The sequence below is a fragment of the Aspergillus sydowii genome (assembly GCF_001890705.1).
Source record: "Aspergillus sydowii CBS 593.65 unplaced genomic scaffold ASPSYscaffold_2, whole genome shotgun sequence".
In the NCBI taxonomy this organism is placed as follows: Eukaryota; Fungi; Ascomycota; class Eurotiomycetes; order Eurotiales; family Aspergillaceae; genus Aspergillus; species Aspergillus sydowii.
In genome coordinates this window covers 1,046,360-1,057,847 of record NW_024467860.1, presented here as the reverse complement: position 1 = coordinate 1,057,847, position 11,488 = coordinate 1,046,360, and the positions used below count along the sequence as shown (strand labels likewise).

The window sequence follows — 11,488 nt, the reverse complement described above, 5'->3', positions numbered from 1 at the left end:
CAGATGTTATTTATCAATTTTGTTTCTAGCAGCTTCAATCTATAGTCAAGTGTTGTGTTTGTATATCCAGCTGCGAAATTTACCTCAAGTGAATATGCCCATCAATACCTAGTGAATTATGTATTCCAGCACCAAGCCTCCTCCCAGAATTCCCTGCTACTTGTGTTCCTCCGATTCTTATTTAACCATAGATAACCTTCTATTCCATTACTCTCCACCCATTCCTTATTCAGCCTTCGTCCTTTCCTATCTCCCTATGACCAAAGCAACCATGGCCGAAACCTCGCTATTCGGAAAATGTCCCAGCACCATTGAAGAGTGGACCGATGCTGCCTCAGACAATGGGCTTCTTGCAGTATCTCCCAAAGACTACACGGACCACAAACACGGCTCCAAAATCACCCAGCCACAGTTCATCGTCCTACGAACTCTCGTCCAATCTGCCGGGCCTGAATCCTTCGACCCAACTCTCTTCGACCTCGAGACCGATATCGAAATAGCACGCCCTCTTCTCCAAGGCCGCGAGGACTTCAAGAGCTACATAGACGCTATCAGAGCCAATTCTTGTCGCGCAAAAGATTGGTTTTCTTCTCCCCGTAGGATGCATTGCGAAATTCTTGAGGCCCATGCGAGACCAGTGCAACCGCGTGATGAGGAACTTGACAAGCCGCCCGTCAGGTACTCGGCTAACGACCTTCTAATGGCGATATGCAGTATTTCCCCAAACGTGGAAAGCCGTGAATGGTGCAATTCTAGCCGGATCGATCTCATGGCCAAGTTTGGAAGCGGCAAGGGTCGCGGATTCATCGCAAGTACTAGTGGACAAATTCAAGATAAGTCTCGTTCGCTGTGGATAAAGGCCCCGGTGAACTGCACTACCAATGAACGCCACATTTATGGGTCTGTTATTGATATGCAGGAGGCGGCCCTGCTTGTCGCTTGGATGAAGGAATACCCCGGCTATCCTGGTCCGAAACGGTACGTTGTCTTGTCTTTTCAAACCGCAAGACAGGACGGGATCAAAATGTTAACAATGACAGACGAATCCTTGTCTCTCAGAATGGAATCGAAATTTACCTGACGTTTGCTTTATGCGGCGACGACTGGATGACATCGTATGTGGAGGAGGGCAACACGGAGGTCAATGAGAGCAGTTTCATGACCATGCATCGCTACGGTCCTTGGTTGATCAACAATGCTGAACATATGGAGGAGTTTGCGGCGATAATACTGGCTATTAGCTTCTGAGCTGAATTGCTATCTTGTCTTCTTCCTTTCTTGTCCTTACGTTATCTATGCCATAGCCGAAGCCGTTTAACTTCAAAGGGCTTCGATTTTCAATGAGCCCTTTACGCTATTTGGAAGGCATGGGTACTCACGTATTACAATTTGCTTACTTATCAGCCCAGTAACCTGTATTTCAAATCAAGATCAAATCAGTCAAACTCCATCCCAGCTCATCTTGATATATTGTACACTAGTCCCGATGTAGATGTATAGGGCCCATCCCAATCGGGTATAGTACATCCTTACTAATTTCTTCACGCCCAACACCATACACTGCAGAGACAGGCGTAGATACTTTCAAGGTGTGATATTATATATTGTTCTATATCTATAAAATATTCCGCACAATGGCCCAAAATAAACCAGCTTCCCTCCCAGCAGACATAATGGGGTTACAACTCTCCACAATAGACCTCCTAACAGCCATGTTCCCGTCCGAAGGAGAACTCGAGATTGATTCATCCACGACAGAGTGCATTGAAAAACTACGAAGCTGGTGCGAAGATCCCTCTACGGATCCACCTTCTGCTACACCTTCAAATATATTACTCGCCGTTCATGCCCCAATTTCAGGCGGCGAGAAGACAATCCAAGTCAATGTTTCCATCCCACTACAATGGAACGAACCGGTGCCAGAGACAGAGACAGAGACATGCCAACCGCCTCCGCTAAACTACTCCTTACGCCAGCCGGATTGGTTGTCCAAGGCTGAGGTTGCAGAGCTGTCCTCGTCAATGCCGGGTGATGATATATTATCTGCTCTAGAGTACATCCAAGAAGAAGGTGCTCGATTATACGAAACGCAAAAGAACTCAATATCCTCATCAGCGTCAGCATCAAACCAGGCCTCGACTGGCAATTATAAGGACTCAGCTTCAGAGCCCATTGTACGCGTATGGTTCTATTTCCCGTCTCTCTCGACTCGCGCAAAACGAGACGACATGGTTAATTATGGCCCCGACTACTCTCTCACCGGCTTTGTCCTGGCCGGGAAGCCCGGGGTTCTATGTCTCGAGGGTGCATCAAAAGACATAGATGCTTATATGAGTTTTATCAAGACTCATTCGTGGGGAGATATCCCGCGGCATCAGAAGAAAGTCAGCGAGCGGTATCGGGAGACGGAAGGGGTTGAGAGGGTGTTTGCGGGCATGGAAGAGATTACAGACTCCCTTGGGGAACGGGGCGGGCAGAGAGCAAATCGCGGAGATATGCAGGCATTGGAGGGTTGGTTGGCGGCGAGAGGGCTGCATGAAGCTTTTGAGAACGTGATATTCTAATGGAGCAATGACCGTTTTGGATGATACCACTATAGGCCTCGAGAGGCAGGAGCTATCCAGTATTGTATAAATCAGTTCTAGGAGGTACTATCGGGCAAGTTTGAGCTCAGTGCTCCTTCTGTTTCTGGGCGAAATAGATTATTCCTTGATGAGGAAGGAGCAGACATGGCAGGAGCAACCCGTAAATAATTTAAAACGGCAAGTACGCACCAGCTCCAGCGCCAACCGCTCTTTCCTCCATTTTGATAGACCTTTATATACTCCATTTGCAGTATTCTCTTACCTCCGTCTATTTAATCTATTTTCCATCTTTATTCAGTTGAGAAGGGATGCACTGCGTAGGAATTTCCAAATTTACAAGCAAGTTAGTACGGAAATATGTCATTCTATCCATGTGATCTCTAGGCTATTTAAAAATACAACCTCTACCAGTCCTCTTATATCCCTTACAGTGATAGCCTGCCCCGTAGCCCTTTCACAAGCTCCGGCACTGTCAGTGGCCCCACAGGGCCAGTCGCCAACCGCTCCCTCACAACCTGCAGCACACTCGGTAGAGCAGACTGAGTTTGAGGAAAGGCCCTCGTAAACAAGAAATAAATTCCCGTACTAAGCCCACCAGCTACCGCAAATGCAGATAGCAGGCCCAAGTATGAGAGGACCTCCACGCCGGGCTTTTTGAATAAATACTTCTTACGGTCTCCGAGTCTTGTTCTCCTCTTCAGCGACGGGATATATTTGAAGTCGAAGACCGATTCCTTTCCAAGCCCTTCTTTCTCATCCATGAGGTGTTTCCAGAACATCTTCTTGCGATTCTATATCCGTATCAGTATCAGGGATGCCATCGTTAAACATTGGATGGAACGCACCTCGATGATATATCTATCGATGGCAGGAACAAGAGGAAGCGTTTTCGCCTGAACCTGCACCCAGAAACAGTAACCCCACATAAGCACCTTATGATACAATCCCATCTTAGGGATATGTAACTCGTCGGAGAGTTGGTCACCATTGAGTAATCTTGTCAACGCATCCATATATTCCAGCGACGCATATATCGGCGCCGTATTCTCAAGACCAATGGCGATGTTCCGCGCGAGAATCCTTCCTGTATCGGTAGGTTCGAATTCATTGACGAGCAGGGACTCGGAGGTGATCTTGGCCCTTGCGGCACTCTCGAATGGCTCTGTTGGTGCACCCATGTACCAAGCTACTAGTCGCCAAAGTGCAATGTAATCTTCCTCTTCCTGCGGAGTTAAAGTAACACCCTGTCGCGGCATTCCAAGCCAGATGACCGTGCTGCTGAACGTGTTGATAGTAGCGAATGAGTCGAGGTCGTTAATAGGGAGTCCATATCGTTCGGAGTCATAATAACTGGGATCTTGTTCGGCGAGACTCATGATCTTGCGGCGGACGGCGGAATGTAGAAGACGGACCCGGACGGAGGCTAGGTGGCCCTCGCCGCCGGGCTTCATGGCCTCTGGGGATCTATTGACTTGTATTGTGTGCTGGACTGTTTCTAGGAGACGGCGACGCACCACCTTTGCGCCAAACCCGCCGGTTCTAGAGAGGATTTCGCCGACGCGGATGGCGCCCCTGATGGGTTATGGGTTAGAGCTTTGAGTTGTAAATTTGTGCTGGTCACACTTACATCCCACCGAGCAAACTTACGAATGTTAGCTGTTGGGGCGGATATCACGTTAGTTATCAAGTCTTGAGCAGATAGTCTTGTTGGAGCATACAGCATTCGTCACGGGAATCAAATATCGCCAAAAGAGGTCCTGTCCTCGTTCGATTTGCTCCCAATCCACCCATTCCGGTACCGTGTTGATCTCTGCCCATAGCACCTCAAGCTTTGGATCACTCGAATGGTTGTCCCGTAGCAGAGCATAGCGGTCTCGCTTTGAAGGGTCACTAGCAGGTGCTGGCAACGCGTCTAGTATCTCGTTGGCTTCATCGGCGAGCGTATCGCAGGTCCTGGTCCAGGGTTCCAGTTCGCTCCCAGGAATGTGTTTATCGGTCCATTCGAAACTGTAGTCCCAATAGTGGTACTCGATTCGATTACCCTTTTTATTCGTTGTAACCGACATGGCCGTTGCTCAGGTATATTGTGAAAAAGTATGTCTTCTACTCGGATTCGTCATGGAGGGATTGGGTGGTATAAATGAGGCCTCCGTGATCTTGCTCAGGCATGAACGTATACCCGCGGGCCGTGGTCCGGGCACGTAGACCAGCAGGCCATCATCGTTGGACGAGAGAGAAATTATTTGCAATCGTTGGAGCATATCTTCCTGGTCCACTCGGCTGGGAAATCGCATGTGAACCGGGGTCATACTAACTGAGTCAGTCCGTGCCGATGATCTCGATCCCTCGCCCACCACCATCATTTGTGACATCAACCACAGACTGCAGGCCTTTTCATTTTGTTTTCAGGTGGTTTCTTTGCCTCTGGGGCTGAGCCTAATTTCACATGTGTCTCTTCGATGGTGGTGGGTCCCACTGCTCGGCGTGTATTGCGGTTTATCGGCAGAGCTAGTGAATGCGTACTAGATATCGAGACGAACAATAGACGCAACCAAACTGCCGCGCCACTTTTTCATGCCGCAAACTCCGGTGTGGAATCCATACTTGCCACAGTATGAATATGGTTTTGTTGAGACCTTGTACTTTCTTGGAGTCTACATATCAACTGCGTGACCCAAGCAGGTGCAGAGTTCGAGTAGTTGTCGGAGTGCCGGGAAGACTTCCCACTATTCACCAAATAATAAGCTCTTTGCCTTAGCCTAAATTATCTAAACGCTGTATTTATTGGACCACTTCACGGTTGATTGGCTTGATTTACCCAGCAGGGCGAGAAAGAGAATGGTCACATTAACACGGAAGCTCAACACCTAGCCAGCATCAATCGAGTTGGCTATCTAGCAAGCACCACCCCAAGTCAGTATCGAGAGAACCCCAATAAATTCCCGGGGAGATCATACCTAAGAGTCCTCATCAAGACCGCTGGAGCATCAGGTTTAGCTGATTCCTGCGGGCGTTGTACGGTGTGGGCATTGTTAGGAAAGGTAACGAGGATTCCCTTCACTCGTGGTCAGCGCAGACTCTGTAACAGTCAGAGATACCATCCGCAGTAATGGTTCGAGTGCCGCCATATCGATACAGAGCACAAGGAAGTCTGTAGTTCTCAGCTGGAGAAAGAACTCGCCTAATCGGGAATAGACGGAGTGCCCCGCCGCTTTTAACCAGCGAGATTTCCATTATCCGCAGCGATAACGCACTAAGGGAGTATCAGATCCTGGAACGTGACACACTTAGACTAGATCGAACAGTTTCTTGATCTCCGCCACAATGGTCAAATCTAATTTAGACTTAGTTGATGAATGCGATAGGTTTGATTCCCGACGTCTTCCGCTACTGCGCAACCTGTTCCCTAACAACGATATAGTTTCCCGTATCATCAAGATGACCCCGCAGCCTACGTGACTCATATGAAGAAGTACCATTCCTTCAAGATCAAAGGCTACAATGCTGTCCTAGGACATATGTTGAATGAGGTAGTAGCTCGATTCGATTGGCCCGCAGAGTCTTGGGCCATCGATCCCACCGAGCGAACAGTGACTCTGATCGCAGGTTCAACACCAGAAGAGCGAAACAAAGTGCTAGACCAAACTCTCGAGTTAGCAGTCAAGCAGGACCACTTTGAGGTTTTGCGAGGATGGCGCAACGAAAAGTATCCAATCTATGGTCCCAATGGGGAATACCTGCTTGAGCTGGAGCGCTCTGCCACTCCGCTTTTTGGGATCGTCTCGTATGGCATCCATTCCACGGCTTATGTTGAGGATGACGAGGGCCTGAAGATCTGGGTACCGAGGCGGTCAAAGACGAAGCAGACCTATCCAGGCATGCTGGACAATACTGTTGCGGGTGGAATGACCACTGGAGAAAGGCCATTTGAGTGTCTTGTTCGCGAAGCTATGGAGGAAGCGTCCCTTCCTGAGGATGTGGTCAGGGCTAATGCTTCCGCTGCGGGCTGTGTTTCGTACGCATATTTGCGGGATAGCCGCGCTGGTGGTGAAACGGATCTAGTGCAGGCTGAGGTGGAATATGTCTACGATATCAAACTGCCTGCGGATGTTGTTCCGAAACCTAACGACACCGAGGTTGAGGAGTTCTGCCTGTTGACAGTTGAAGATACGAAGAAGGCATTGGCCAATAGGGAGTTCAAGCCCAACTGTGCTGTTGTCCTGATTGATTTTTTCATCCGACATGGCATCTTAACGGCCGAGAACGAGAAGGATTTCCTGCAGATCATAACAAGGATTCATCGCCGGTTGGAATACCCGACTGCGTCGCATGTTGCGAACTAGGCAACACCAGATTCCAGTAACTGTTTTTCAGGTATATTTTGATATTCTATATGATAGACCCAAATTCCAAATAACGCCGACGCTGCAACCAAATCACTCCAACGAGTAAACGCGACAATTCCTGACTGTTCAAGCTTGAACAAGGCCAAGGAAGGACCGGCAGACCCGATATTTCCCCAGAGACGATATGTTTCTTTATTTCTTGAGGAGCAGGTACACGTAATCTATACGCAGAGGTGCGAGCTTCTTGTAGGGACCCTCGAGGTAGAGCAGCAGACCGCCAAAGGAAACGAAAACCGCCCTAAATCGTGATATTTTAGCACCTGCTATTCGTGTGCACTGAGCATGGAGCTTACATGTTTCCGGAAGTAGAGCCCTCCTCGAACCGGTAGACCTTGCCGTGGCAGACATAATCGTAATCGTTTGCGAGTGTCTGCTCGCCCATACCAACTTCTCTCCAGCCGGTCTTTGCGCCGCTGTCTTCCTTGCCGTCCAACGAGAGAGTCGAGGCCAGCGCCATAGAGAGCGACTCCCCAACGCTGCAAGGGTAGAGCTCGGAGTTGACATCGAGAGTGAAAGTGGTGAGGGAATCTGAGGAGGTGGAAGTCAAACGGGATACTCTGTCGTATTTCTGGTTGTTGATTCCGGTGATCGTGAAAGTGTCTTCAAAAAGTAACGGGTCCGACATTGTGGCGGTATTTCGGTGTATAACGAAATTGATGAGGTTGCGCAAGCAGCAGTGATTTCGTGGATGTTCCCTACTCGAGGTATGCAACAAAGGATAAGTCGTGAGGCGGTCTTGACCGACGGAGGAGAGCTTTTTTCTGCTTGGGATTTTAGCGTACCGCCGCCGCTTTTATTGCCGGGGCTGCCCCGCCGCAAATCTTCAAAAAGTATTCTTTGCTTCACAACAGCTCTAAGATCCTTTAATTACAGGAGAAATGTCTTTTCGCAAGAGAAATATAGGCTTGTCGACTGGGCCTGACCGCACACCAGCCACTAATGTACCTGCGCAACCACACCGAGCCATCCAGCCGCCGCCTTCTACGCCCGGCGTGCGTCCCTCCCCCGACGATGGACGGCCGACCACTTCAACCGGTTCCCCATCGCTTGACAACCTCTTAGCTGGACACGGCGGCCTTCCTATAGGGAAGACACTTCTAGTGGAGGAAAATGGCACTACAGACTTTGCCGGCGCATTGCTCCGGTATTATGCTGCTGAAGGAGTTGTGCAAGACCAGAGAGTGCACGTCATCGGCATGCCTGAACAATGGGGTAGAACTCTTCCGGGTTTAATTGGACCTGCCGAAGCCGCAGAAGAAAAATCAGACCGCCGGAAAGGAGACCGCATGAAGATCGCCTGGAGATACGAGCGTCTAGGAGAATTTGGGACGGGAGTTGCGGGCGCAAGAAGTAGGCTACCCAAGCTGTGTGGGCACTTGACCAAAGTATATGCTAACCAGACCAGCTCCTGCAGCGAGTCCAGGAGACCAGAACCCGTCATCTACGGACGGTAACTTGTCCAAACAAGACGCATTCTGTCACGCGTTCGACCTGACGAAACGTCTCACACACCCTTCCATCAGCAACATGACCTATATCCCCCTCGTACCAACGAATGAGCCTCTGCTCGTCACAATTCAAAAGAAAATCCAAGCCGCCATTTCCTCTAGTCCTCCGAACACCATTCACCGAATTGTCATCCCATCGTTTCTTAATCCCACATTATATCCACCAGAGGTCAGCGAGCCTGAGAATGTACTACCGTTTCTCCACTCGCTTAGGGCCCTCGCAAGTTCGCCCGCATCTCGCATAACCGCCATGATGACGATTCCGCTTTCTCTCTTTCCACGCTCTTCAGGTCTGGTGCGATGGATGGAAATTCTGAGCGACGGTGTGATTGAACTCTGCCCTTTTCCGCATTCCTCCGATGCACTCTCAACATCAGGAGCAGCCACATCTCATGAGGAGCCCCCACAAGGGATGCTCAAGACACATCGACTTCCGGTTTTACATGAGCGCGGTGGCGGAAGCGATCAAAATGTTGGACAGGATTGGGCGTTCACTCTCAGCAGGAGGAAGTTCGAAATCAGGCCGTTCAGTCTACCCCCTGCCGAAGGGGACCAGGAAGCGCAAAATACGGCTCGATCCGACAAGATGCCGAAGAAAGAAGACCTCGAATTCTAGTAAAGAGAAATTGCATTGGGTGAAGCAGAATACGGACGTATCGAAGTCATTCTTCATGATCGGATTCGACCAGCATATTGTCCAGCTCGATTTGCTCGGACATGGCGGGGCCAGTATTGACCATTGTGCGAAGGTAATCCCTCCCGTAAGAGTCGAGCCCCGGCCTTGCGGACCTAACGAACCGAGAATGAAACCGGCTACCTAGAAAAGAAGAGAAAGCAAGCCATGCTTTGGAAGCGTCAGTTGCGGAGAATATGACGGCCAGGAGGTAACAGGCGGGGTAGCAACCTAGGAACAGTATTAAAGGCGTGAAGAATACTAGGAAAATAAGAAGAAAGAAATTCATCGTGGGATCGACTGGATCGATGCCAATAATACTCCGTACTGTTCTGTTTCCTTCTCTGCAGAGTCTCTGAATAATGCGGAAAGCTGAGGGTGCTGCTTCGGCCTGTCCAGGCGACCGGAGCGAGAGCTCGCCAAATGCGGCAAAGCGCGGGCTCCACTGGAATTTTTGTGTTTAAAATGACTCCCACCAAATTTCTTCCTTGCTTTTCCTCCATTTCACTCTTGAACTCACTAAAACCGTGCTCTTTTCGCTAACAAACCAGGATTTGCTGGTCAAATCCTACAGTGGCTTTTATCTGTCATGTTCATTCGTTCTTGATGGTAAGTTCGAAACAAAACTTTTACTTTCTCGCAAAAGATCAAATGATTATATAACTACTATAATCTGTCAATCCCCTGAAGCTCGCTATTATAATCTCATTAAAAGAGCACAATGTGATTGAGAAACGTATTGAAAATGACTTGATCTCTATTTACTGCCACTGCAATTGGTCTATCATAACCTTTCTCTGAGCGATACGCTAACATGTGTCCCATCGCTAGTAATGAACCCGAAACCCGAATCCTGATACGTTTCTCAAGATGAACGCCAGCCCGGAATTGCCGGTCCCGATATCGTATATCGCGGGTAACTACTTTGTTTTCTCGGTCGATGCGGTTACGTTCTTGAGACGTGAGCATCAAATATGCGGTGTCCTGGCAGGAACTCTGCCGCAGGCACCACAGCAGAATGTCTTCACGGGTCTACCGTTAGAGCTGATGCCGGAAGAAGCAAGGCTCCTAGTGGAGAAGGGCGTAGCTTGCATTGTAGATGAGGTAAACTTCCAGAAACAAGGAATGAAATCTCTGGTTGAGGAAGACCGCAAGAAGTATCTCAAAGAACTAGAAACGCAAGGCCTCGAGACTATGCAGCTTCAAATGCGCCGCAAAGAGAAATTAAAGGAAGAGGCCATGAAGAAGACCGCGGAGAAAAAAGCTGCAAAGGCAAAGAAGACTGAGCAAAAGCAGCCCGCCACTGAGGCTTCAGCGGAAGACTCAGCCGTGGTTTCATTGTTCGATAATAGCCAGTCGCCTAGTCCTAGTCAAGTATCCTCCTCGCGTCCATCGACGATATCCGCCGCTGAAGCTATGAGGATCACTCCTGCAGTATCCCACCCTCTTCTCCCTCAACAGCCGCCTGCAAAGCACCTTCTATCACTGCCTCAAGTGCCATCCTCGTATCCACTCTTCGCTCATCTTCACTCTAAGGGCTATTTCCTAACTCCCGGTCTTCGATTTGGTTGCCAGTACACGGCGTATCCAGGTGATCCGTTGCGGTTCCACTCCCACTTCTTGGTTGTTTCAACCGGATGGGACGAGGAGCTAGACTTGATGACAATTATCACTGGTGGTCGACTTGGCACAGGCGTTAAAAAGGGATTCCTTATCGGAGGAGCCGACAAAAACGCTGGTGATTCCGACGATGCAGGTGCGAATGTCAAAGCTTTCAGCATCGAGTGGGCAGGGATGTGATGCAGACTACCGCGCACACCAGACTACCCTATCACACCTGACGAAGCAGTCGTCTGTATCGACAGTTGCTTCCTCTTACGCGTCTTCGGAAACCCGATTGCTCCGAACCCAAAACCCGGTCAGTGCATCCGGGCTCGTTGACGCAGGGGCACCAGCGATCTTGACAGCTATCACCGTGTGCATTATTTCAACGCTAGGCGCTGAATATAGCACCGCGATGCCTCGTTTAAGGCTGTCAGTGTTATGGAGCCAGGTTCAACTATCATCGTGGCTTCAGGATTACCACATTCCCACAAATCAAAGGTCCCAAGCATGCCTAGAGGATGCTTAGTTATGAATACCATTAATGTTTCATCTTTGTCGTCGAACATGTTCCATAGTGTTATAGTAGTGTTGGTCGCTGTAAGTATTGCGGGCATCCCAACGCTGAAGTGATTGTTTTGGCTTTGGGCGCGTCGCTTGCAAAACCAGGGTATGAGACTCTCTCGCCACGAAGGCGGAGCAATCATGGTATCC

The 11,488-nt window shown here is 49.4% G+C and overlaps 8 protein-coding genes across 8 annotated transcripts; 5 read left to right on the top strand and 3 right to left on the bottom strand.

Annotated features, from left to right (window-relative positions):
• Positions 1-271: 271 nt before the first annotated feature.
• ASPSYDRAFT_85777 (uncharacterized protein) lies at positions 272-1,248 on the top strand (the record flags this gene model as incomplete). Its single annotated transcript, XM_040851560.1, has 2 exons — positions 272-978; positions 1,041-1,248. 2 exons carry the CDS (start codon positions 272-274, stop codon positions 1,246-1,248), a joined length of 915 nt encoding a protein of 304 aa, XP_040705887.1.
• Positions 1,249-1,582: 334 nt separating this feature from the next.
• ASPSYDRAFT_40680 (DUF1115 domain protein) lies at positions 1,583-2,862 on the top strand. The gene has a single exon (XM_040846126.1). It carries the CDS (start codon positions 1,635-1,637, stop codon positions 2,562-2,564), a length of 930 nt encoding a protein of 309 aa, XP_040705886.1. The 5' UTR covers positions 1,583-1,634; the 3' UTR covers positions 2,565-2,862.
• A 148-nt stretch (positions 2,863-3,010) lies between these two features.
• ASPSYDRAFT_85775 (oxygenase MpaB family protein) lies at positions 3,011-4,651 on the bottom strand (the record flags this gene model as incomplete). Its single annotated transcript, XM_040851559.1, has 4 exons — positions 3,011-3,376; positions 3,431-4,157; positions 4,213-4,241; positions 4,304-4,651. The coding sequence occupies 4 exons, from the start codon at positions 4,649-4,651 to the stop codon at positions 3,011-3,013; spliced, it is 1,470 nt and encodes a 489-aa protein (XP_040705885.1).
• A 1,258-nt stretch (positions 4,652-5,909) lies between these two features.
• Positions 5,910-6,928, top strand: ASPSYDRAFT_27732 (thiamine pyrophosphokinase-related protein; the record flags this gene model as incomplete). The annotated part of the gene is made up of 2 exons (XM_040844431.1): positions 5,910-5,950; positions 6,007-6,928. 2 exons carry the CDS (start codon positions 5,910-5,912, stop codon positions 6,926-6,928), a joined length of 963 nt encoding a protein of 320 aa, XP_040705884.1.
• A 195-nt stretch (positions 6,929-7,123) lies between these two features.
• On the bottom strand, positions 7,124-7,616 carry ASPSYDRAFT_85773 (DNA-directed RNA polymerase core subunit RPB8; the record flags this gene model as incomplete). The annotated part of the gene is made up of 2 exons (XM_040851558.1): positions 7,124-7,229; positions 7,285-7,616. 2 exons carry the CDS (start codon positions 7,614-7,616, stop codon positions 7,124-7,126), a joined length of 438 nt encoding a protein of 145 aa, XP_040705883.1.
• A 226-nt stretch (positions 7,617-7,842) lies between these two features.
• On the top strand, positions 7,843-9,497 carry ASPSYDRAFT_40676 (elongator complex protein 4). Its single transcript, XM_040846125.1, has 3 exons — positions 7,843-8,341; positions 8,397-9,343; positions 9,404-9,497. The coding sequence occupies exons 1-2, from the start codon at positions 7,870-7,872 to the stop codon at positions 9,113-9,115; spliced, it is 1,191 nt and encodes a 396-aa protein (XP_040705881.1). The 5' UTR covers positions 7,843-7,869; the 3' UTR covers positions 9,116-9,343; positions 9,404-9,497.
• Positions 9,162-9,461, bottom strand: ASPSYDRAFT_144639 (uncharacterized protein; the record flags this gene model as incomplete). The annotated part of the gene is made up of 2 exons (XM_040841450.1): positions 9,162-9,343; positions 9,404-9,461. 2 exons carry the CDS (start codon positions 9,459-9,461, stop codon positions 9,162-9,164), a joined length of 240 nt encoding a protein of 79 aa, XP_040705882.1.
• Positions 9,498-9,699: 202 nt separating the features above from the next.
• Positions 9,700-10,972, top strand: ASPSYDRAFT_195364 (tRNA splicing endonuclease subunit SEN34; the record flags this gene model as incomplete). The annotated part of the gene is made up of 1 exon (XM_040843713.1): positions 9,700-10,972. Exon 1 carries the CDS (start codon positions 10,043-10,045, stop codon positions 10,970-10,972), a length of 930 nt encoding a protein of 309 aa, XP_040705880.1. The 5' UTR covers positions 9,700-10,042.
• Between the last annotated feature and the right edge of the window lie 516 nt (positions 10,973-11,488).

Excerpts from the sequence above, each read along its gene's own strand:
- ASPSYDRAFT_40680 (XM_040846126.1), top strand. The coding sequence starts at position 1,635 with ATGGCCCAAAATAAACCAGCTTCCCTCCCAGCAGACATAATGGGGTTA.
- ASPSYDRAFT_40676 (XM_040846125.1), top strand. The coding sequence starts at position 7,870 with ATGTCTTTTCGCAAGAGAAATATAGGCTTGTCGACTGGGCCTGACCGC. Across the intron at positions 8,342-8,396 it reads GGGAGTTGCGGGCGCAAGAA|CTCCTGCAGCGAGTCCAGGA; the intron begins GTAGGCTACCCA and ends TAACCAGACCAG.